Source organism: Heliangelus exortis, chromosome 2, assembly GCF_036169615.1.
Source record: "Heliangelus exortis chromosome 2, bHelExo1.hap1, whole genome shotgun sequence".
Classification (NCBI taxonomy): domain Eukaryota; kingdom Metazoa; phylum Chordata; class Aves; order Apodiformes; family Trochilidae; genus Heliangelus; species Heliangelus exortis.
This window is the reverse complement of record NC_092423.1, coordinates 63,629,500-63,653,296: the sequence shown is the minus strand read 5'-3', so window position 1 is coordinate 63,653,296 and position 23,797 is coordinate 63,629,500. Positions and strand designations below refer to the sequence as shown.

The 23,797-nt window shown below is 41.1% G+C and overlaps 1 protein-coding gene across 3 annotated transcripts in view; it reads left to right on the top strand.

Moving 5' to 3' along the window:
* Positions 1-23,797, top strand: part of PHACTR1 (phosphatase and actin regulator 1) — a 297,876-nt gene that overhangs the window by 149,479 nt on the left and 124,600 nt on the right. For all 3 annotated transcript variants that reach the window (XM_071736427.1, XM_071736425.1, XM_071736426.1), the window contains one exon: positions 21,782-21,946. In XM_071736427.1, the coding sequence (XP_071592528.1) occupies positions 21,782-21,946 (165 nt within the window). The remainder of the gene's footprint in view (positions 1-21,781; positions 21,947-23,797) is intronic.

Here is a 23,797-nt window from a genome sequence, read left to right as displayed (position 1 = left end):
GCTGAGGTTCTCCGTAGTTGTTGGCACTTAATTTTTCAGCTTTTGTTGCTGGGGCTTATCATCATTATTATTATTATTATTATTGTTATTAGCCAAAGTGGCTTTCATTTGCACTATGCAAAAGAACAAGATATTATGTGGGATCTGAGGGTCCTTTGTCAACCACAGGTCTGCAGTTTAATGGGATAACTATGGTTTTGCTAATGTCTCTTCAGAATTAGCATCCTGCTAGTGTGATTATAGTTTTCCTTCAATTAAAAATCAGCTGAAGCTGAATGGGATTGCTTTCAGTGGAAATGAAGAAGATAGCCTGAGAAACCCAGAAACCCACCGTGGGTTAAGCACTCTTACTGCTTATGCCACTAGAGCAGAGGGAAGAATCTGATGAATGTGATGCAAAATGTAGAGTGTTTTCTTTCTTCTTTTGTACTGCTGGTGACAGCAAGACCCACAGATATTAAATGAAGGACTGCGTGTAGCAGGAGCAGGTACTTTACGCTACTAGCGTGATTGATTTATCTTTAAAAGCAAATGAAGCCATTTGTTACAAATATACTTTCCAAGACTAACTGAACTGACCCAAAACTCAATTGCATCAGCATCTCTTGATGGTTTTTGGTTTTTTTTTTGTTTGTTTTTTTTTGGTTTTTTTTTTTGCAACCTTGTACTTGAAATCTCAGTGCAGAAAGAAAGAACATTGCTTTCCTCCCTTTTAAAGCACACATGTGTATGCATGGATGCTTACAAACTCCAGTTACTTGTACTTCTTAACAGAATAATAACTATGTATTTGAGGACTTCACTTCCTTTTTTTGTGTTTGATCATTTAGCTTCAAACCTTTAGATATTCCAAAGGGATGGTATGCCTCCTGACAGAAGATGATCTAGTAGCCCTAGAGAGACAAATAGACCAGGGAGGCTTCCAGCCAGCAGGCTTGCAGAGCACTGGTCCATTTTCACCCCTGCCTTCTGTGGGGCAGGATTTCATTCCACCTCATGAAAATAACTTCTGGTCATTGTTTTGGAAGTATATAATACTAGTGCAGGCTTAATCCTTTCTTGCATGCTGTGAGTTTCTGTCAGAAAGTAAAGAAACTAGTTCCAGCTATGCTAGCTGAGCATGTTCACTGGCTAGGCTGATACATGTTTTATGACTGAGAAATAGCAATTTTGCTGTTGTTAGTACCTGTTCTAGAGGTCTAGGGGGAAAGAATGGTATAATGAACTGGAAAATACATGACTGTAACATCAGCAGGACAGATCAGGTGAAAACCTGTGGCCAGCCCAGGTACAGAGAAACCTGTCAGGATCACGAGATGTCTGTGCATCCTCACAGTTGCACAGCCTGAAGAGCAGCCTGAAAAGGGACCACTGAGTGCTTTTTGTAAGGGAAGTGCATATGCCTTTGCAATGTGGACATCTCCACCCTCCTATTCAAAGCTATTTATAGTTTATACATGGTCTTGCAGGCCTGAAACTTCCAGAGTGGATCCAAAAGTAATGTGTGGGCCCTGTGACCCAAGCAACTATTACATTTGTTGGCACTCTATACAAAGATCAGTATTCAGTCCTTATAGCACAGGCAAACCAGTGGGTTACATAGATTTCATGCTGAATTACCCTCCAAATACACTTATGAGTCCTGGATTCCTATTATCTTCTTAGTCTGCATTCTTGTGGTACTACTGGACTGGCAACATGGAAAAGGAAAATTCATGCTGAAACATAGGGAGATCCTTCAAAGACCACTAATTAATCTAGCAAAAGTAATGACTAGGAGATTAGCAGAAGAGAGAGCTATGAAACCGAAGGAAAAGAGGAAGGCAGGTGCTGCATCATATGGTATCTTGGAAGGGAAGTCATGTAATTTGTAGAGAAATCAGTGAAGGAATTTGGACATTCAGATGAGCTCACTGAAGTAGGGATAAAGGGAGTTTATGTGTATGCAGCATTTTGATGAGGTACAAAAGTAAGAAGTGAGAAGCTCAAAGGGAAGCAGGAGGTTACTGTAATGCAGATCAAAGTGGAAGACACTTTAGCCATCGGACTGAAAGCAATGTGTGTATGTAATGCTAATTTGGTTGGAAAATAGAAAACAGAGAGGGGTGTGTAAAGCACCAGTACTGAGAATTCAGGTGACAGAATAGCAGAAATGGTACTGGAAATGGAGAAGTACTCAAACTATAATGGAAGAGTGTGATGTGTGGTTTCATCCTGTGAACTTTGAGTGTCCACGGGACATCTAGAACAGGATGCCAGAGAGGCAATCAGACATGGTAGGTTGAGCCAAGGGGGAGAGGTCAAGTATAGAAAGATAGGAGTCGTCTCCAAGAATAAAAAAGAAGTCAAGGTTGAGTTCTGAATGCTGCCTAAGGAGAGCTGAAATGGAGATGATGGGAGAAGCAGGGTGGAGAAGAGTCGAAAAGACAGAGAAGAAATGAGGAGACAACACAAATGGAGGTATTTTGAAAGTACCAGGGGCATGAAAGGGAATGAAAATACATGAATGTGGGGAACTAACTGATAAGCTTGTAGAGCAGAAGGAGCTGGAACTACAAGAGATCAAAGTGCACTGAGACTCTGTAATGCTGAACATCTCCTGGTATGTACAGAGCAATTCTCAATTTACTGATTTCAGTAAACTGAGAATTTACTGAAGCCCCTGGGAGGTTTGTGGCACAGCTGGATAACAGCAGATGGCATGACTGGTGAGCAAGGGAGCAGTAGTCAGAGGAACAATTAGAGGGAGAAGAGATTTGGCTGGAGTTTTTTAAAAGTGTCCATAGACTGACAGCTGACTGCAAATCTCAGTCTCCTGTGGAAGGGTGAGCCTGCATGTAGAGCATGATTTAGACACATCTCTACTTTAGTGTGAGTAGAAAGAACTGTAGAGTTTTTAAAGGTACTCAGAAATGAGCTAACAGATAAGAGCTGGAGTAACTGAAGTGGTAACCAGAAAGGTTTAATTCCGAGCTCAGACCCAGTCTTTTTATTGAATACTCCTATACTTCAGGGTTTTACTGCTTAAGCAAAAATTATTAATGAAATTGTATATACATGAAAATCAGCGTGGACTGAGATACTGTTGCTGTAAGAATTCTGACACTTGTTTTACTGCTGCTGTCCTTCTTCTAGAGCTTCCATAAATACATTTTTCAAATGGAGGGGATTGTGCATGTGTGTGATTCCCACCTGGAATTTAAGATTGTTACTATTTTCAACCAGGAACTTTATCACCACTTAAGAGGTTGTCTCCAGGGTGATTATTTCACTTCCCACAAAAGTAATTATTAAATGAAATAGTTATCTTCTAGACAAGTCGTAAGTCCTGCAAGATCTGTATGTAAAAATAAGCTTTCTTCCTCTAGTTCTCACATTATTTCAAACAGTAACTGCTCTTCCATTGCCATCTCTGGAGTGTGCACAGTATGTGGCTGTGAGGCATTGCAGCCATTTACAGGTGTACCTGTTAAAAATCATAAAACGTTTTGGAAGAAAAAGAATTAGAAGACACAGAATGGAGAAGTAGGCAAAAAACCCAGCATACCTGGTCCTTGCTGTGAAGTGTGGGAAGCTGAAAAACATGTTTGAGGTTTTAACAACTGATACAATTATACAATGTGTGTCTTTAGTCTCGGAGGAATAGTTGCATTAAAGAAAGAGGTGGGGAGGGAAAGGCATGGGCTTTTGTTGCTGAATGACGTACTTGTCCTTAAGAGCACAGATCAAAATACAAAATTAGTTTATTTTTGTCAATGGAACTCTGTAGTGTTTGGTTTGGGTGAATATGGCACTAAGCCAGAGAAATTTGATGCAAAGATATTCCACATTCCCACCAGGCTGCTGGGAAGCTGGGAAGGATTCTTTGCTCACACCAGCATCACTTTGTGCTTGGGTAGCTACAAGCCCTCAGCATTTTGTGGGCTGAAAATAAATGTGCCCTTCTAAGAAGAAGGTGTGATTCCTACTCCTGGTAACTTCCAGATGGCAGAACCCCAAGGCAGGCAGGACATGGTTGTTTATCTCTCCTTTATGAGGGAGCGGGGAGGGTAGAGTCCTAGCACCCTGCTCCCATCAGTGTCTGGCACACTGGGGACTTACAGCAACTCACCAGTTACCTGTGGTTTTGTCCTGGGATCAGGGACCAACAGAACTGCTGTGTGCTGGTGTGGCTGGGTATAGCCTGCAGGCAGGAAGGAGAAAGAAGAAGAGGAAGAAAAAGGTCAGTTAGTGCTGTAAGAGGACTTATCTCTGGCATACTAGCGAATGCAAAGGACTGACCAGAGATGTGAGGCTTTCCTTAACCACTAGCAGTTACTTCACTTGGCTAGACTGCAATAAAAGGAAAGGGATGGAGAAAGAGTGAGGGGATTAAATCTGCATTTCCCCATATAGAATCATAGAATTGGCTGGGATGGAAGGGACCTCAGAGATCATCAAGTCCGACCCTTGATCCACTACTGCTGCAGTTACCAGACCATGGCACTGAGTGCCACATCCAGTCTCTTTTTAAATATCTCCAGGGATGGAGAATCCACCACTTCCCTGGGCAGCCCATTCCAATGTCTGATCGCCCTCTCAGTAAAGAAATTCTTTCTTATATCAAACCTAAACCTCCCCTGGCACAACTTGAGACCGTGCCCTCTTGTCTTGCTGAGAGTTGCCTGGGAGAAGAGACCAACCCCCCCTGGCTACCCCCTCCTTTCAGGGAGTTGTAGAGAGTGATGAGGTCTCCTCTGAGCCTCTTCTTCTCCAGGCTGAACAGCCCCAGCTCCCTCAGCCTCTCCTCATAGGATCTCTAATATGCATTATACCCATCTGCATAACCCAAAATAAAGCTGAAGAAACACCAAGCCTGGGGCAAGTCAAATAACTGCTCATGTGCTTCTCTGTAGTGACTAGCTCATATTTAGTTAAATTACCTGTAGCAAAACTGCTGGCCATTAAATAAGCCAGTTGTGTACCATTCCAGGCAAGGCTGTGCTGGCACTGGGAAGTTCATGGCCTGGCTTGCACAGCAGGCTCACCTCAGCAGATTTCTGGGCTTACTTTGAAGAGCTCTGGAAGATGCCTTGTCTAACATTGCAATATAATTCACATTCTTGACTGAAAGTGGAGAAAAATACAGGTAGTAAATGAGGTCTTCTCTTTGGTAAATCAGAGAGTATGGGGGAAAATGGTGTAAACAAGATTGGGTCAAGCTCATGCAAGCAATCCCTTGTTTTTCAATGAAAAATCCTGTTTCTCTACCAGAGAAATGTCAGTCACATTTTCTAGGAATTCTGTGTCCCTGTTATTGATTTGAGGAGTTTTAGAGGGGGGAAAAAAAACAAACAAGAAAAAGCCACAACACAACAAGAAAGAAATATGGATTTGGCACAGGGTTCAGCATCCCTCTCATTTTTATTACATAGTGTTGACAGAAGTACACTAATAAGAGGACACCTCAATTCTTTGGGTCTTCAGAGAGCAGACAATCCACCTTTTTCTGTCCTGTCTCTTCTCATTGATATCTCTCCTTTTCAATGCTGCAACTCAGTTGTCATTTTGATGGAAACTTACCCTCCTGCTCTCTAGTCTGAGAATGAAGTTTTAAGTCTTGGGATATGCAGACCTCTTAAATACAAAGGTAGGGGTAGCACTGAACACAAGATGAAAAACAGTTCCTTTTTGCGTGTTCAAAAAAGCAAACAAAATGCCATTAAGTACAAACAAAGCAACACGTGTTTCCTGTATTTAACAACAGTAATGCTGTGCTCCAGCTATTGTCACCTTCAGTAGTATGCCTAGTTTTGATTCTCCTGTATCAAGCTAGATACATCAGATTCACAATACAGAATTATTTGATAAGTGATGAAAACGCACAAATCTTCCATGTGTAAAGGGTGGAGGCAGTGCATTAAAAAGGGTCAGGATGAGGATGATGGCACAGATCAAGGAAAAGCAGATTCTCTTCCCTTTCTGCTATTACCAGGGCACTTCAAATGATCTGATACTGACCTGGCTGAACAAGTTTGCCTTTCTGTGCCTGATTGCATTATCCATGTGTCCTATTTTAAGCTTTGGTCACTGCCTCAGTGGGCAGTTAGTTTTCATTTCTTTGTTTTGTTTTTTCTGAGTACTTCCCTTACTTGGTTACGTACATTTCACTTAGAAGGTGATTGGTGTAGTTTGCCTTTTTAAATCTTTCCTTTCTAAAGGAAAGATTTACTTTTCCTTTCCTTTTTAAATCGTGAGATTCTTCAGAAAAAAAGAATCCATTATTGGAATTTTATTTATTAATACCATCACTGCCAGTCAGAGCTAAGCAGCAGAGAAATACTGGGTATGTAGGGAAGAGATCAGAAGAAGTAATCTGATGTAGTATTCTGCCATGTGATATCTCTTCTTTTCATCTCTTGTTTCACTTTATCTTTCTGTTTGTAACCACTACTACTTACATCAATTTATGCTATTATAATACCTGTATCTCTGTTTAGAAATAAGACTTAATATGGTATTGTTAAGAGCACTAGAGTCCATTTAAAATCTATCCTTTTAAGTATAGATTATATTAAGTATATTATATTAAGTATAGGTTATATATGTTACACCAATGCTGTTATATATGTAACATTGATGCTATCTCAGCAGCAAAGTTAGACATTCGACATTAATTTTTGTATTGTAAGAATTTCTTGTATGCATTTCAGTGGATGTATCAGTCTTTTTGTGTATCTCCTAAAATGTATTTGTTTGTAATCAGACAATACCAAATTCAGCTTCCTGTGGTTGTCACCTCATGCAGTCCCCAGTTAGAACATATTCCAGGAGCACGGTGTGTTTGTGGTACCACCTTGCTAACGATATGCCAGAATGCCTAAAATTAATAGGATATGTTTGTAGTCTTCTAACCCATCATGCCAGGTCTTGCACATCTTCCCAGGCCAAACCCCAGCATCAGGGCACTGGACCAGCTGAAGGGCAGCAACAGAACTGTGGTTAAGCCAGCCCAGGTTAGATGCTGAAGTTGCTTTCTTGAGAAAGTGGAGGGTACTCTGATGTTTGCCATTATTTATGTGGATGCAGCAAAGCTGCAAAGAGGTGAAGTCATTTTTCCTTTGTGACTTTGATTCGCATGCTTCTTGGAAAATAATAATGTTCTTGATATTGCAATAAGCTGGCAAACTTCTCTTGCTGGTTAAAAAACCAGCTCTTGTGATGTGATATGATTCTTCACTGATCTATTGCTTTTAGTCTTCTTGTCTCAGGAAGGATTAGGGAGAGAGTAATAAAGTCTGGTCTCGTCACTGTTACCTCTCCCTGATTTACCTGGCTTTGGGCGTGGCCTACTGAAGACAAGACAAACCTAGCAGAACCTCTACCTTTGGATGGGATGCTTAGATTTAAAGAAAGATTAATTATTACTGTTGCTCTGAAAAACAATGAGCACACAGTATGACATAAATCAAATATAAAATCAGTAATTTTGAAACTATATGCTGTAGCTTCACCAAGTCTTCTCTCTCCGTCCTCCTGCCAAGAGCCATGCAGCCCAAGATGAGGAGCATGGGCTTAGTGCTGCAGTTCAGCAGATGCCCTCCCCTATCATTATTTAAGAGAAGGATCTTACCCTCTGTCATCTTTCGTATGACATTTTTCAGGCCATTAGTCTAATGGCTTTGTTCAGTAGGAGTGCAGGGAATAAAATTAAAGTGGATCCAATTATTTAATTTATCTAGGGAGATTTCAGTAGTGGAGCATGATTTTTATTCCACCTTGCCTCCTTAGAGAAGCTGATTATTGGTATTTTAAATATTTCCATGTAGAAGTCTGGAAGCACAGAAGTGTAATGATGGCAATACTGAGAATATCAGGTCATTTAAAGAAAGATGTGTCAAAGTTTTATTAGAAATAGCTGATAAAAATATTCTTTATCTTCAGCAGTGGGCTGAAAGATCTACAGCTTCAACAAAAATAGCATTGTCCTGAATGTTAGTTATCTTTTTAACACAGATTTGAGAATCAACAGATTGAAGTGTTGGCAAGCAGACTTGAACGCATTGGAGATCTTTAGATAAATAATTAGAATAATCATTAACTGCATCCTGGCAAATGAGCTGGGTCTGGAATTGCCACTGGTCTGCTGTATCCATGGTACATGTGTTAGCAAGCTTCTCTGAAGTATTGGTGATCCATAGATTCACATCCACATGGACCTTATTCATGGTCCCTCAGGTCAGCAGTCCTTGTCGTAAGGATTGAGGCATTGGCATTATCCCTCCTTACATATCCATTGGGTGCAGCTTCTTTGACATTTCCAATATTCAGATACTATCTGATGCAGCACATGCACAGCTCCAGTGCTTTTTTAACATGGAGAATCATTTGTCAGCCTTGCTTTTGGTGAAGTAAATAAATAAATAAATTCAGTAGAAATGTTAATTCTTCTACATCAGCTGAAACTGAACTGATACAGATTATGTGTGTCATGCTGCTATAGAGCTCTATAGCATCTTACTTTCTCATTTTGCTTTTCAATCTGCTTGAAATGTCAACACTGCTAAAATCTCAGATGCTCAGACTGAACAGTCAGCAGTGTAAATGCAGACATCTGGGTGGGTGTTTGTGCAGGTGGATGGATGGATGGATGGACTATCAGTGGAAACTGTTTGAACCAGAAGATGAACCAGCACTGAAAGGACTCTTCCCTTGGCTCTTCCCATGCACTAGCAATACAGGATGCTCTCCTTACACTAGCACAGTGGGTTTATTGGATAAACAGCTTTGAAATTTGGGTGCAACCTGAAGGAAAAGGCAAATGCACAGACTTATGTGGAACTTGTGCTATTTGAATCTGAATTTTACCCTGATATGAAATAGAGTGAGATCAGTAAAAGCTTTAATTAATATTTACAGCCCCAAAGTAATTGTCTGCTGGTTTATAGACATAAGGGTGAGGAGCTGTCTTCTAGCTGTCTGCTGTGGCATGTAAGATTGGATTTGCTTCCTCCTGCATAATTTCAATTCGGAAGAGCAATTTCTGACTGTCTGCTCTCTATTGCTGCCAGTCTTTGGCTCCTCTAGCAGCCATTGGAGAGAATTAGACAAGATATATAAATGGGAAAGTATGGAGGGACTTTTGAGGCTCAGTTATGCAGCCTCCTTTGCCTTAAATTCCCCCTCCTAAGTGGCACGTACAAACAAGGTAGAATTCATGAGGTATTTCTTTTTCTTCTTTTTCTGTGCCTTGTTAAAATAAGGCCAGCATTTTGATTTTAGGAGAGTACTCAAGGTACTAATGTGGGTTTGGCTTTGTATGCTTTTCTCTAAACTGTGTGAAACACTCGTTTTCCTTGTGAACTCAATATGCTTGTACTGTGCATGGAAACCTATGACCCTGAAAGCAAACAGGGTGACCCTGTAGTTCCAGTGAACTGATCCTTCTTTCTCCTATTCATCTTAAGTTGTCAGAGCAGCCAGTCCACTCAGCAGCAAGAGAAGCTTCAGTTCTCTAATGCATTTTCTGACACTGAACAGAGGAAAGACATTTTTTGGCATTACTTGGGGTTCACATATTTTATTCTTTCTCTCAGCCTTCATTGGACATTGGGCCCTGCATGATAAATAACAAATAAAATGATCCAGGTTTATATGGAAATGCATGGTAATTTTAAAATCAGCTTCGAGCTAATACAGCTATAACCTGTGTTTAGAAGACAGATGAAGATGATCTTCTTTACCTTCTGTGATTGTTCATTTATTTCATTTTGTATGTGTCATTATTACAGTTCTTGCATACCAGGCTCCATTTGTTTGTGCGTAAGTACCTGAAAGCATCTGTTTTCTCTCTTCTTGTGAGATTTGTCATTATGAGCATCATCACAAACCTTGTAAAGCTTGAGGTACTTAGCCAGATGTTGCAGTTCAGGCCAATCTCTGACTGCAGGTTCAAACCAAATGCTGTTTAAGTAGAGATTTTGGAAAATCGGGTTTGCTTCGCAAAGACTTCTGTTCAGTTGCACTTCTGCATGTGCAAGTTTTGTGAGCTGCCACCACTACCTGACATTTGACTTGACTGGAGGAGATCTGTGACATTGTACAGATAATTTGTCCGCAAGAGGACGGTACTTAAAATGGAGAACACTGTTCCTGTAGGTCATATGAACAGATGCAATTTCTATTGTCAGAAATGCTCATAAAGGCTTTTGTTGTATTTCTTTGTAATCTGTTTGGTTGAAGAATCTTGCTAACTTTGAGAGAAAACTTTCAGCATTTAGGGAAGTCCGATGTCATCAGTTAGTTGCTTTGTTCCAGTGCCAACAGGGAAGGGGTGAAAGAATATTACTTTGTTTTAATTGTAAGAAATGTCAAGTTTTTGCTGGGCCCTACTACTGTATTGAGATGAAATCACAGTTACCTTCACAGTGTTGTGAAATGAACTTCATGGCCAATTTTGTGGTCAAGAGGCTCCATACAGGCACAGCCCCTCATGAAGCTGGGGTGCTCTGCTCACATTCAGAGCTCACAACAAGGCACTGGTTCCTCTCTTGAACACCACAGTCCCATCAGTACAGAAGAAAACGCTCATTAAGACCGGTGCTTGCTGCAGGCCTTCTCTGATAATTTCTGTTTCTGTAGGTGAATTTTAGCATGCTGGAAAGGTGCCTTTTACAACTCTAGTCAATACAGTCATAGAATCATAGAATGGTTTGGGTTGGAAGGGATCTCCAAAGGTCATCCAGTCCAACCCCCCTGCAGTAGGCAGGGACACCCTCAGATAGGTCAGGTTGCTCAGAGCCTCATTGAGCCTCACCTTTAATATCTCCAGGGATGGGGCCTCAACTACTCCCTGGGCAACCTACTCCATTGTTCCACTACCCTCATGGTAAAGAATTTTTTCCTAACCCAATCTAATTTACTTTTCTCTAATTTAAAACCATTGTTCCTCATCCAGTCCTTACAGTCCCTTGCAAACAATCCATCTCCAGCCTTCCTGTAGGCTCCTTCAGGTACTGGAAGGTCACTATGAGGTGTCCTGGGAGCCTTCTCTTCTCCAGGCTGAACAACCCCAGCAGCTCCCTCAAACTGTCTTTGTAGGAGAGGTGTTCCAGCCCCCTGATCATTTTTTAGCCCTCCTCTGGATGCTCTCCATCAGATCCATGTCCTTCTTGTACTGAGGGCTCCAGAGCTGAATGCAATACTCCAGGTGAGGTCTTACCAGAGCAGAGTGAAGTGGCAGAATCATCCCTCTTGAGTCTTCTGAGATCAGAAAAGAGGTAAGTTTTAGTATGCGTGCAGCATGTCTCAGCCTCACGTGAGGATTACACATAATGTACTTCATCTTCCCTCACTCTTCCTGCTCATTAGTTACAAGTAATCAGCGGAGGGCTATGTTTTACCTTCATTTGTAATATTTTTATATGCTCAAGGAAAAAATATATCAATCCCTAAATCCCAAAATGGTCATCCAGTAACTAGGTGGCTTGGTAAAATAATCCTACACCTTGTGACGTTTGCTGTTCACTTTGGTACGGTCAGGATTTCATTCATTTCTCTCTGCAAGAATTACTTCTTTGCATAAAGCTGCTGGAGCTATTCTTTCAGTAGCCTTTTCAATGATCCAGTTTTCTTGGCTCCCTGTAGTATTTTTTTTCACCTTAGCTCTCATCTAAACTCTTTCTCATTTTCTGAGCTATTTCTGGTTGTTTGATTTGGAATTATTCATGAACTTGAAGCTACATGCACAGATCCTTCCTTTGACTGTAACATTTCTTAGATAGATATAGCAGTTTGATTACCTGATGGGCAGCAGTTTTTAAAGTCAGAGGCTTTCCTCTTAATCTACTGAGGAACAGCAATAGCCTGCAGAGCTCTACAACCATGAGACACCCTGAAACTTAAAGCTAAAAAAAGAGGGTGAAAAAAGTGAAATCACAGCTATGAAAACCACACAGAAATACTCCATGTATTCTAACCAGCAACCTACCATGCTTTATTCATTACTTTGAAGGAGTTGTGGCGATGTTTCTCCTCTCCAAGTATTCATCTCTGAAACTCAAGCCTGTATCGTATCATCATTTGAAACATAAAAGAATTCCCATTACAGTGACAGTCAGTGAAGACCATATGTAACTGCATGTAAGTACTCAAAGCAAAAAGATCTAGTCCTTATTTTACGTTCCTGAACATGCGTCCAGACTGCTTCTTTTCAGAGTCCAGTGAAACATAGGGTGGGTTTTTTTGCTAGGCTGCGATTAATTTTATTTTTTTTTAACTTATATTTATGCTCATTATAAATCTGCCATTTGGTATAATTACTCTCTTCCTCTTGGCCAGCTTCCTATCAACTTTTTTAAAGATCAGAAATAGAAATTTCTTTTTCCCAAGAGAAGCAATATAGACTTTGCAAGGGAATGGTTTTCACTTTCTAGATCTTAAATGATCTCCTTTGTTCCTTTTCTCACAGCCATTAAAGTAATTAAAAACTAATTTTTTTATCTTTATGATGATAGTGATGAGATGGTCCTGTTGTGTTTAGAAAGTTTAATGGCTGTAATGCTATTTCCTGAATGAGATTACTTTTAATAAGAGGACATGCCCCTATCAGGTTTCTGAGTAGTCTAAAGACATGCCTTCCAAAGGGCACAGTAAAACGAAGTAAAAATATTGGATCTTCCTATTTATGAGAACTTCAAGAGATGAAGATCAGAAATTGCTCAGTCCATGAGAAGTCCCCTAACAACAAGAAGCATTTAAAATATTGTTTCTAGGCTTTCTCAAAATAAACACCCAGCCTTCAGCACTAGTGTTTTGTTTTTAGAAAGGCAGAGAACTTCCCCAGTTCCCAGTGAGGGGTGGGTAGAGCAAGGTGCTTTTTGGTGTTAGCAAGTGTGTCAAGCTCCTGTCCACGTGGCCATTAGGAAAATTATCACCTGGTAGCAAAAGCCTAGTAAAATGGGAGCAACAAGCTCACATGAAAGCTATGGGCTTTCATGGACTAGATCCTTCTCCTGGATTACTTTTATATTTTGCAACTGAGTAGAATTTCCAATTCAGGCTGGTGTAAGAAATAAAGCCAACCATGAAAATGTAATCATTACCAGCTGCTTCAAGAAGTCACTTTTAATTGGTAGAAAGTTCTTCACTGAAACAAAACATAGGAAAAACTGTTATGAGCTATTTTCACCTGGAGGAAGACAGCTTGTTTCTCTGTCACCCGTAGCTGTGGCTTTCAGAAAGCACTTGGATGGATGAGACTCAAGACTTGATGACTTTAAGGGTGACTCAAAGACAGCTAAGATTGCTTAACAACCCAAGTGTCTGCAGTGATACAGTCAAGACCCCTGAGATCTCCTGGTGTGAGGTGTGAGACCTCCTTGTAGGCTCTGAAAAATACCTTTTAAGGAGGCTTAAAGAGTTGTATTTTTGTAATGCTATGTGCTAGGGGACACAGCTTGCGAGTATGCAAGTCAATTCCATCTTCTCTGCAGTTTGTCTACAGTCTCAGAAGTTGAATGAGTTGCATGTGGGTTCATCCAACTCTCAATGTTTTTGTACTAAGAGGCTGCTCTGCTGCAAGTCACACGTCACTCCAGGCCACAGCTCCCCAAGAGCCTGTTTCTGCCATAGTTACGTAGAAATGGCCAGGTTTGTTCAGTGGATGAGTTTTTAGTAAGGCAGTGTGATGACAATATGAGGAAGATGCCTTGGAGATGATGCCCTAGATAGGAAATTCTGTTTGTAGCTGCTCTTCACACCAGAACAGGAGCTTTTTATGACAGTTCTTTACAAGCTGAAACATAGATCCCCCTGGGATCCTGTTACCAGCTCAGATAACAGGAAGCCACCTACCTATCTATCCTTTCCTCCTTTCAGGGAAGAGGATCTAGGAGACAGCATCTCTCCTCTCACCCCTCATGTCACAGGTAGAAGATCCTCTACCAGGAGCAACAGGGACAGTAAGAGGCAGTGTCTTCACTCCCCTTTCTTCTTCTTCTTTTATAGCTGGACAGGATCAGGCTCTCAACAAAGCACAGCTGTGACCAGCTGTTTCTTTCAATACATGAGTGAAGCAGAAGGTTTGGGTTATTTAGTCCTGGGTGAAGCCCAAGTGTAGCCTTAGAATAGGGTCTTCATGCTGACAGATGAGTACTCTTTCAGGAGCCCTGCTTCCACTCATGCTTTCTTTAAGACCCACTGCATCTTGAATTCTTCTTTATAACAACGGTAAGAGAGATGGGAATCACTCTCCCATCTATCAGAGTATGAAGTACAGCAGCTTTCCCAAGGAAAATGGGAGATTTGGGCTTGAACTTTATTCAAGAGGAGAATTCTCCTGTCTCCCAAGTAAGTGCTCTATCTGCTCTAACAGAAAAGTTCTTGTATCTCATCCCACTTCCTCTGCTTTCTTAAAAGCACAAATTGTGCCATCTCCTCCCTGTTTACCACTTAAAAAGGGTAAGATTTCCCTTCCTTTCAAGATGGAGTTTCTTACCAGAGTAGTTCCTGGTACTTGTGGAATTGTCTTCCTGTAGCCCCAAGAAAAGCAGGGTATCTGGTTTGCTTTTGCTGTCCCTGTTTTTCTCTTGGTTGGCTTTTGGTTGTTCTCCACTTGCATTGGCTTCTCTGAGTCCCATTTTGGAGCTGCTTGGTCTCCTCATAGTGCATGTAATACCCAGGACTCACCTGTGGGTTCTGATCCGGTATGTGGGTGCATAGAAATGGGGAGATGCAGTTCTGTTTATTTGGTGTAGCCCTGAATCTATATGTAGTAAACACTTGAGAGATGGAAAACACAGTGAGTAATAAGAGCAATAAGATATAGACAAAATAGCTAATATCAGTGAAATCTAACAATCCTTATTTTCTATAATTGCAGGGTTTATAGGAGGAGATTATGTAGCTATTGATGGCATACTCTGAGTGCTTTTGTTGCAAGTAAGAATCTTGTGTCCTGTGTTAAAATACAAAAAATACTTGATGTTTTGCAAGCCTTTATGTCAATAAAGACATGGTTTGAGTGATGCATGTAGTGATGTATATTTTGCAGAACTATTTAAAAACAGCATTCTGCTGGTTTTTTATGCTTGGAGTCAGCATGCATAATTAACATTTTACTTCAAAACGTGGGGAAGTCGAAAGCAGGGTCCTAAATGGATTGGACTTCCAAAGCTACTCATTGCAATTGTCTTCCAACAAGAGAAATAAATATACTGAGAAAGATCACAGCAGAGAGCATGGTCTGGTAACTGTGCTGAAACAGGCAAGTGTAAGGGGTGAGAGATTCAGTTTATGGGCACATAAACTGCAAAGTGCTATACACCTGGGGAGCAGGAATAACTGGCAGGGGTTTGAAAGATGTGAATGCTGCTTATCATGCAAAGGAAAGCTACTGGCAGCCTCTCCATGGCTCATAAACCCACTACACCAACCCAGTTGTTGCTATTGCAAATGCATGCATCCAAGTGGGAGCTGTTGTCAACCAAAGAGGCAATCATCCTCGTTTGGCAGGACTGCATTTAGACTGCTGCATGCCATGTTTTGTCTTTCATTGGAAAACAGGCCTTTGAGAAGTTAGGAAGAGTTTAAATGGGCAATTGAAATAGTAAAGGGAGGGCTGATGAAAATTAATTCCAGGTGCAAAGAGAAATTAAAGTGAAATAACAAAACAGATGATAATAGAAGAGCAGAAATTGAACCATTTTCCTGAAAGAAAAACAAGGTACTTCTTAAATTGAAAGTATTCCCATTCAGGTAAAGAGAAGACGTAAGTGCTTGGTAATTAGCGTAGTTGTTCAGGTTTCTTGCAATTTCAAAAAGACACATGAGGCATCTACATCTTGTGTTCCACAAAGCTGCTAGAATCTGTGCAGTCTGAAGTGAAAGGTACTCAGGGTGCAGAGTTCAAAAAGACCTCACAACAGGAGTTTGTTGGAAACTAATCTGCAGGATAAAGACTGGTTAGATGTGGATTGGGAATAAGGAGTATTATATTGTTAACTTTTTTTTACTTAATAAATTGGCATAGTTAGTCAATTGCATTTTTAGGGCCAAGATAATTTTCAGCCTGTTGCTACAGATTTGCACAAATGTAAAAAAATCATAGAATACCAAGTCAGAAGGGATCTCAAGGACCATCTGGTTCAATCTTTCCTGGCAAAAGCACAGTCTAGACAAGATGACCAAACACTCTATGCAGCTAAATCTTAAGTGTCCCTTGTTGGGAAATCCACCACTTCCCTGTGGAGATTTATTCCAATGTCCAGTCATTTTTGCTATGAAAAATTTTCCTCTTGCATCCATTTGGGATCTCCCCAGGAATAATTTCCAGCTACTACCCCTCATCTTTTCCTTATGACTCCTTGTTAAAAAAGCCTCCATCTTCTCTGTAGCCACCCTTTAAATGCTATAAAATGGCAATGAGGTCAACCCTAGGACTTCTTTTCTCTTGGCTGAACAACCCCAGTTCTCCCAGCCTTTCCTCATACTACAGGCTTCCCAGTCCTTTGATCATCTTTGTGTTCCTTCTCTGTCCCCTCTCCTGCCTGTCCACGTCTGTTCCAGGTGAGGCCTGACAAACGCCAAGTGATGATGACTTCTTTGTCTCTGCTGGTGATGCCCTGAATGATGCAACCCAGCATCCTCTTGGCTTTCTTTGCTGCTGCAGGACACTTTTCACTCATGTTGAGCTTGTCCACCAGGACCTGCAGGTTCCTTTGGAAACAGAGCTTCTCCCCAGCAGTATAGATACCAGCCTGTGTTGCTCTCTTGGATTATGTTCTCACACGTGCAAGACTTTAACTTGCCCTTGCTGAAAGTAGCCCACTCTTCCAGCCTATCCAGGTATTCCTGCAGGGTGGCTCTCCCTTCTAAAGTGTCTGCTTCCTCTCCCAGTTTGGTATCAACAGCAAACTTCATCAGGGTACTCTTGATCCCATCATCCAGAACACTGATGAAGATGCTAAACAGAAACCACAGTGTAGGCACTGGTGTTTCCTAGGAAGGCTTAAAAACTAACTTTGTGAAGTTAACTGTCTGCTAAGAGAATCATGTGTCTGTTTATGTCTGTTAAGAAATGGTCTGGGAGAACCTAAAAAGGTCACAGATGAGATGGGTAGGGTTCAGCCTTCAGCTGTGAAATTGCTCATTGCACCCAAATGCAGTAACTGTTTTTTTTCTGAAGTCAAATCTGAGTATGTGATATATCAGCAACATAATAGGTGCCATGATTCCCAGACAGACATGAAACAGAAAAACTGGCTGTTGTTCTCCAGGAAAACGTAGTAAGTTAGTGTCTTTGGGAGGGACTTTGGTCTGCCTGCTACCCGTCTAAAATCCAAAAAGTAGGTGACCTTTATGTTATCTCTTACTGGACCTTACAGAATAGGTCTGAGATGGTCTGACCTCTGGTTTTTTGTGGTTTTTTTGTTTGTTTGTTTTTGTTTTGGGGGTTTTTTTCCCTTTCTTTTATTTATTTTGTCTGATAAATTGACTGTTTTTAAGAACTGCTTTCTGAAGAACTGCTCTTTCTCAACTTGCTCATTTCATTCATGTCTGGTATCCATGCAGTGCATTACAGCCCCCAAACCTCAAAGTAACTTTACCAAGAAAGCCCCTCAATCCCAATGTTAGCTTCAAAATGAAAAAAAAGGAGAGGGGTGGGATAGGAGTGGTGGGGGTATGGAAAGAGAATAAATTAGCTTTCAGACTTCCTACTGTTTTAAATCTTGGTAGTATATTTCAACTATGTTGTAAAATTTCTTTACAACACTTGGATGCAAAATATTTTTATTTGTGGTGCTTTTTCTCATTATAGCCACAAGTCTCACTTAAGCCCTTCGGTCTATATGCACTTCAGGTGTATCTTAAGGATTATGGTAAAATCGTGAAGGCTGTCTCACAGCCTGCCAACCTATGAAAAACTCTCAGCTTTAGTTTTTCTGTTGCTATTCTGGGATGACAGTTCAGGCAGAAGAAAGTGGGAGGGGAGTGCAGTGCATTGCCGCCTTGCTTTAAGTGTAGATCCCAGGGTTGCTCTCTGTCTAGGCAAAATGTGCTGAATCCTGGAAAAAAAAATTAAAACAGGCTCCCAAAAGAACAGAGTAACAGTAGCAGCTGTGACCCATAAACATCACATTTGTGGCACTGGTCTCAGGATGAGACCTCACTGCTGTAACTACAGGCACTAATGCACATGGAATTCATTCCCCAGTGCAGCAGACTGATCAAGCTGGGGCTGCCACAACTGCATTCCTCTTTGAAGGCAAAAAATAAATAAATGGGGAAAACCGAAGTTGGTTTCCATTTGTGCAAGTACCACCTTTTTTGGGAACACCAAGGGTGTGAAACCAGCCCACGAAGCCTGCTGTCAGCAGTGGGTGTTGCAGCCCACAGCCAGTCAATAATCATTAGGAGCCAAAAAGGCAGAGAAGCCCAGCCAGCTCAAGTGAAAGATGCAGCAGCAAAAAAAGAGTGGAAATCTGGCATTTACTGCTCTCATCATGGTCTGCTTTTATTCTTGCTGTATCAAAATTGTCATGGCTTTATGCTAATGGGGTTCATTCCTAGCAAGTGATTATTATTTGAATTAGCAGTGCTCTTGGAGTATTTTTCATGAAAAAAAAAAATGAGGTAGTCCTTCTTAGAAACAGGAAAGAGTGGGGGAAAAGAGCTGTCAAATGCATAATCTGTGTGTGTGTTTGGAGAGGAAGGAAAAGGTCTAAATTCATGGCTGATGGAGAGCACAGCAGGACTCCTGGAGTCACACAGACAGATCCGCGTGAGAGAGCATGCTGTAGTTCAGGAAAGAGAAGTCAAAATATGGTTTTGATGCTCTGTTTGGCTTTTAGTGAACCCGCCTGTTGGGTAAATTCCTTTTGACTCCAGTGTTAGTTTAGCATGATGGTGAATTCATAGTCCTTTACCCTGAATAGGAATATCTTCCCCAGGGACACTGAGAACACAGCTGGTGTGGGACAGAGGGGATGTGCTTTAGGGAAGGAGAGGGGGTTTTAAGAGATGTCAGTTCTCCAGGAAATGGCCTCAGCAGTACCAGGTAGGGTCAGCTCTCAGAGTTGTTTGGAAAAGGCTCCAGGGAGACCTTATAGTGGCCTTCCAGTACCTGAAGGGGGGCTACAAGAAAGCTGTGGGGGACTTATCATGAGGGCATGTAGTGATAGGATGAGGAGGAATGGTTTTAGACATTAAGAAGACGTTCTTTAGTGTGAGGGTGGCAAGACACTAGCACAAGTTGCCCAGAGAGACCATGGATGCCTCATTCCTGGAAGTGTTTGTGGCCAGGTTGGATGGGGCTCTGAGCAACCTGGTCTAGTGGGAGGTGGCCCATGCCTTGTGCCCCAGCCAAAACCATTCTGTGATTCTGTGAACTCTGATGTGGTAACCAAGGCAGCTGCGTAGCAGAAATGGTGACTCAATGATGGGGAAAAGAAGGGAGAGTGAACAGCAGGAGGAATTTCGTTATGTTTCATCTGGAGTTTTATGCAGCAGGAAGCCTAATTCAGCAGCAGTAGTGTATCATTCCCAGTTTGCTCAATGGGCCACTTCTACACACTGTATTCCCCAGGTAAGGCAGCAAAGACCAGCACATTACAACACAGGACTTCCTATGTCATCTTATGTGCTTTAACTAGAGGCATCTTTAAAATGGAGGAAAGGGAAAAAGAAATGGTTCCTTTTGGATTTGTATGTAGAGTGAGGTGGTGGACCACATGCTGTTCTTCAAAGCCCAGCATATTCCAGTAAAATCAGAAAGTGTAAGGAAATTACTGATTTCCTCTTCTTTTTGCCTTCACGGTTTGTTCAGCATAGCCAGGCAATTTCCAGCTTTGATGCAGCGTGTCCCAGCCCCTGTGCAGGACACAGCCTTCTAGTGGGTTCTCTCTATAAGAATGCATTTCTTTAGGCAGTTGTGGACAAAGAGCTGAAACAGAATGAAATGTTTTTTTTTCCTCTGCTTTAAATGGAAAGATGTTCTCAGAAATGTCTCTCTCTCTCTCTCTGCATTACCCCAAAGAATTATTGTTTTTAACCATTTCCACTGGAGTGGGTGGGTTTTCTTTATCTTTCTGACTGGTGTTTTTTTCTTATCCCTGGAAAGTTACAGGCATTTCTAACTGGCAGTGATATTCTTCAGGAAAAAGGACTTTGTTGCCAATGTTGAAAACAAATAAAACAGCAATAGCAATAACCCTTCCTGCAAAAACCTCAAGGGCTCAAATAGTATTTCAGTTTGGAGTTCTGATAATAGAACTTCCTTTCTGATAGAGATGCATCTCCAGCTGTTCCCATGAAAAGTCATCTATAAAAGCATACTTAAAACCTCCAAAAAAATCCCACTGAGACAGCTAAGAATTAGCCAGCCAAAATCTCTGGTGATTCTGTCAGTGTGGAGTAGGTATGCTCAGCCCTTCAGAACTGTGTTCTTGATAGGGTTCCCAAGCCTGTGCTCATGACTGAGGTTGGGCTGCTGCCTTCAGAGTGGGAGAGGTGATGACAGATGTTCTGTTTTTATGAGTCCAGACTTTGTGTGTGCCAGCCACTCTGATGGGTTTTACTGGCAGTGCCACATTATGACACAAGTCTGGGAATTATATTCAAAATAAATTTAAAAAAAATTAAAAAAACCAGAAACCCCTCCTTTGCTGAGGCTTTTTTTTTATACGAAAGAGAGAGCATGCATCAGCCCAGGACTGGGAGGACTTACTGCAGCTTTGGCAGCTGTGGCATGGGAAGACTCTTGACGCTGGGTTGCTGGTACCTTCCTCGTGTCTGTCTTTTCCTTCGTGGTCCTGACTTACCTCTCTCTGTGCCTCTGATCATGGGGATGTTATTTCTCAAAACTCTCAGCATATATTTTCCCTGCAAATGTGCAAACACCATGCAATGTAACTGCACCAAGTGACCACCCTCAGACTTTTCTTGCTCACACTGGGGAGGAAGAGTAACTTAAATTCTTCAGTTTTGTTTTGTCTTTTTTTTTTTTTTTTTTTTTTTTTAAGTATTGAGACTGTCATGGTATTGCAGTGTAAAGTTTGCAGAAAGCTGAATTTTTTTTAAAACAGGAACTCAGTGAAAATCTGTAACCTCCACCCGTAAGGGATTCAGTTTGAGGTGTGGCCTGTTAAATATCTCCAAGTCCCCATGTTGAAAGATAAAAATTGGAGGGGAATGAGTGGGCAGAAAATTGTGACTGGAAGGAACCTTCTGAATACTTAGCACCCTTTCTATTACTAGGAAATTGCTAATGCAGCCCCTTTTGTAACCCAGACAGTTTTAATGGACATGGTAATGATACTATAGGGTCATTATTTGTCAAGGTCCTTGCTCCTGATAAATACTAGTTCAAGCAAAAGTCACTTTCCATGGGGAAAAAAAGAAAAGAAAAGAAAAAAAAGCTTGCAATATTTCTTTTAAGCAGTATTGCATTTTTTTTTTTTTTTAAAGCTTTCTCTTGTTTGTCCCCTGGAATGGCTGATGGACAGACTGCCTGATGTCTAGTGTGATGCTGAAAAACTTATTAAAGACTACAACTTTGCTATCATAATGATCCATTTTTATGTTGAATGTGATTGTTAATACTGATCTTCACAGTACATGATAGATTCCGCTGCAATTAAAGAAAATAATGTTAAAATGACAAAGACTAAAATTTTTCCCCTTTTTATTCATCTCTGTAACTATAGAAAATTTTTGTTATCTGTAGGGTTCTCTGATAATTTATTAAAGCATTTATTTCACTACCCTCCTGTTTTTTTTTCTTCTTTTCTTGCTGAAACTACAGCTGAGGAAGTGGAGAGACTGGCTGCAATGCGTTCAGATTCCCTAGTCCCTGGGACACACACGCCTCCAATCAGAAGAAGAAGCAAATTTGCCACTCTTGGAAGACTTTTTAAGCCCTGGAAATGGAGGAAGAAGAAGAGTGAGAAATTTAAGCACACTTCAGCAGGTAACAGTCACGATCGGGTTAGTTTGTTAATCTGAAGCTATTCAGCAATGTTGTGAATTTGTAGTGCAGCCCTAATTTATAGGTGTTTTAAGGTTTGCTGAAGCATTGTTTAGAGACATTTATCAGATGCTAAAAGATGTTTGTTACTAGTTTTTATATATATAGCAATCTTCCAATATCTGAAGGGAGCCTACAGGAAAGCTGGGGTAGGGCTTTTTACAGGGGTGCATGGGAAGTGGACAAGGGGAAATGGTTTAAAACTTGAGGAGGGGAGATTTAGGTTAGACATTATGAAGAAATTCTTTACTATGAAGGTGATGAGATGCTGGCACAGGTTGCCCAAGGAAGTTGTGGTTGCCCCCTCCCTGGAGGTGTTCAAGGCCAGGTGGGATGGGGCTTGGAGCAACCTGGTCCTGTGGGAGGTGTCCCTGCCCATGGCAGGGGATTGGAACTAGATGGTATTTAAGGTGCCTTCCAACCTAAACAATTCCATGATTTTGTAAAAAAAAAACAAAATGACACATTGGGTACACTGCAATTAATGCAGTAGCTCACCAAAGCTGTATATGCAGGTCCTGCTACTATACCTAAAGGTAACCCAGAAGAAATCTTGTTACATTGATTTGGCAGATTATGGGGAGAGGAAATGGGAATATGAAAAAGATAAAGCTAGTGGAGGATTTAGCTGTGTTGAAACTCTTAAAAGTGTTAATAGTGCAGCAAGAAAAATATGTGACAAAGGAGTTGACATTGTGTTGAGTAACTTGCATAACCATGAATTATTTGTCCCATTGGACAGGAAAGATGTGTCACTTGTTTTCTGAGAAAAACAAACCCCTCTTTCTGCCACACCCTCTCCTTCTGCCATTGCTTTCTAGTGCTCCTGCTTTAAGACTTTTTATTTAAAAAATAAGTATGAATAATTAAAAAATATATATATGTATATTGGTCTGAGGAAGAATGCGGGATGCAGGCAGTGATGCGCATGGTAGAAGTTTGTACCTGATGTGTTTGTTTTCAAGCTTTGTGATCTATTTAGAAGTTTTCTTTTCTTTGTTCTTCCACAATGACTGATAATTACTCCATGTGGTTTTGCAAGTCCTGAGCCTGGACTGTCTGTGAAAAAACATGTATTTTCTTCTGATTTTTTGTTGTTTTCACTGAAACTAGAAAGAAAGCAGTGAGGATCTCTCTCTCCTTTAAGTGCCAGAAGTGGCTTGAGTTACAGCCCAGTTGCTCTCTGATTCATTGCACAGCAGAAGCTTTTAGGCAAAACTTGACTGTATGTTCTGGCACCCCAAAGCCTGTACCCATGAAAATGGCCCTCTGTTGCTCAGGAAGTCTCATTTATCTAAGTGCAAATTCTTGCATGAGGTTAAATGCAGAATCAGAGTTTTCTGGGTTCATATCTCAAGGTGCTCTTTACTCTGTAGTGTTTAAGCTGCCCCCTGATCTGTCAGGCAGAGATTAATGATCTGGAATAGTTGGCTGTATTGCTCTGACTGATGATTGTAATTTTTGACTTGACAGCTGAGAAGCTGCTGTCACCAAAAAAGACATGTTTCTTCAAAACAAAAGGCTCATCTTTCATGTTATGTATCAGTCATAACCGTAGTGCAGTGTAGTAGAATTTCCATGAAAACTGTGTAGCTCTTGCAGATATGTGTGGACTCTCTAGTGACAACTACTTTGGAGCTAGTTCTAGCATGCTGAGTTAGTTGGTTACAACTAAGAGGATAACCACAGCAGTTCAGGACATATTATGAGCTGCAGATGCCTGCCTAGTATTTATTTGCATGTTTTTTCCATCTTGTTAGACAAATGGGTTAGCTGCCTTGAATATGCCTGCGT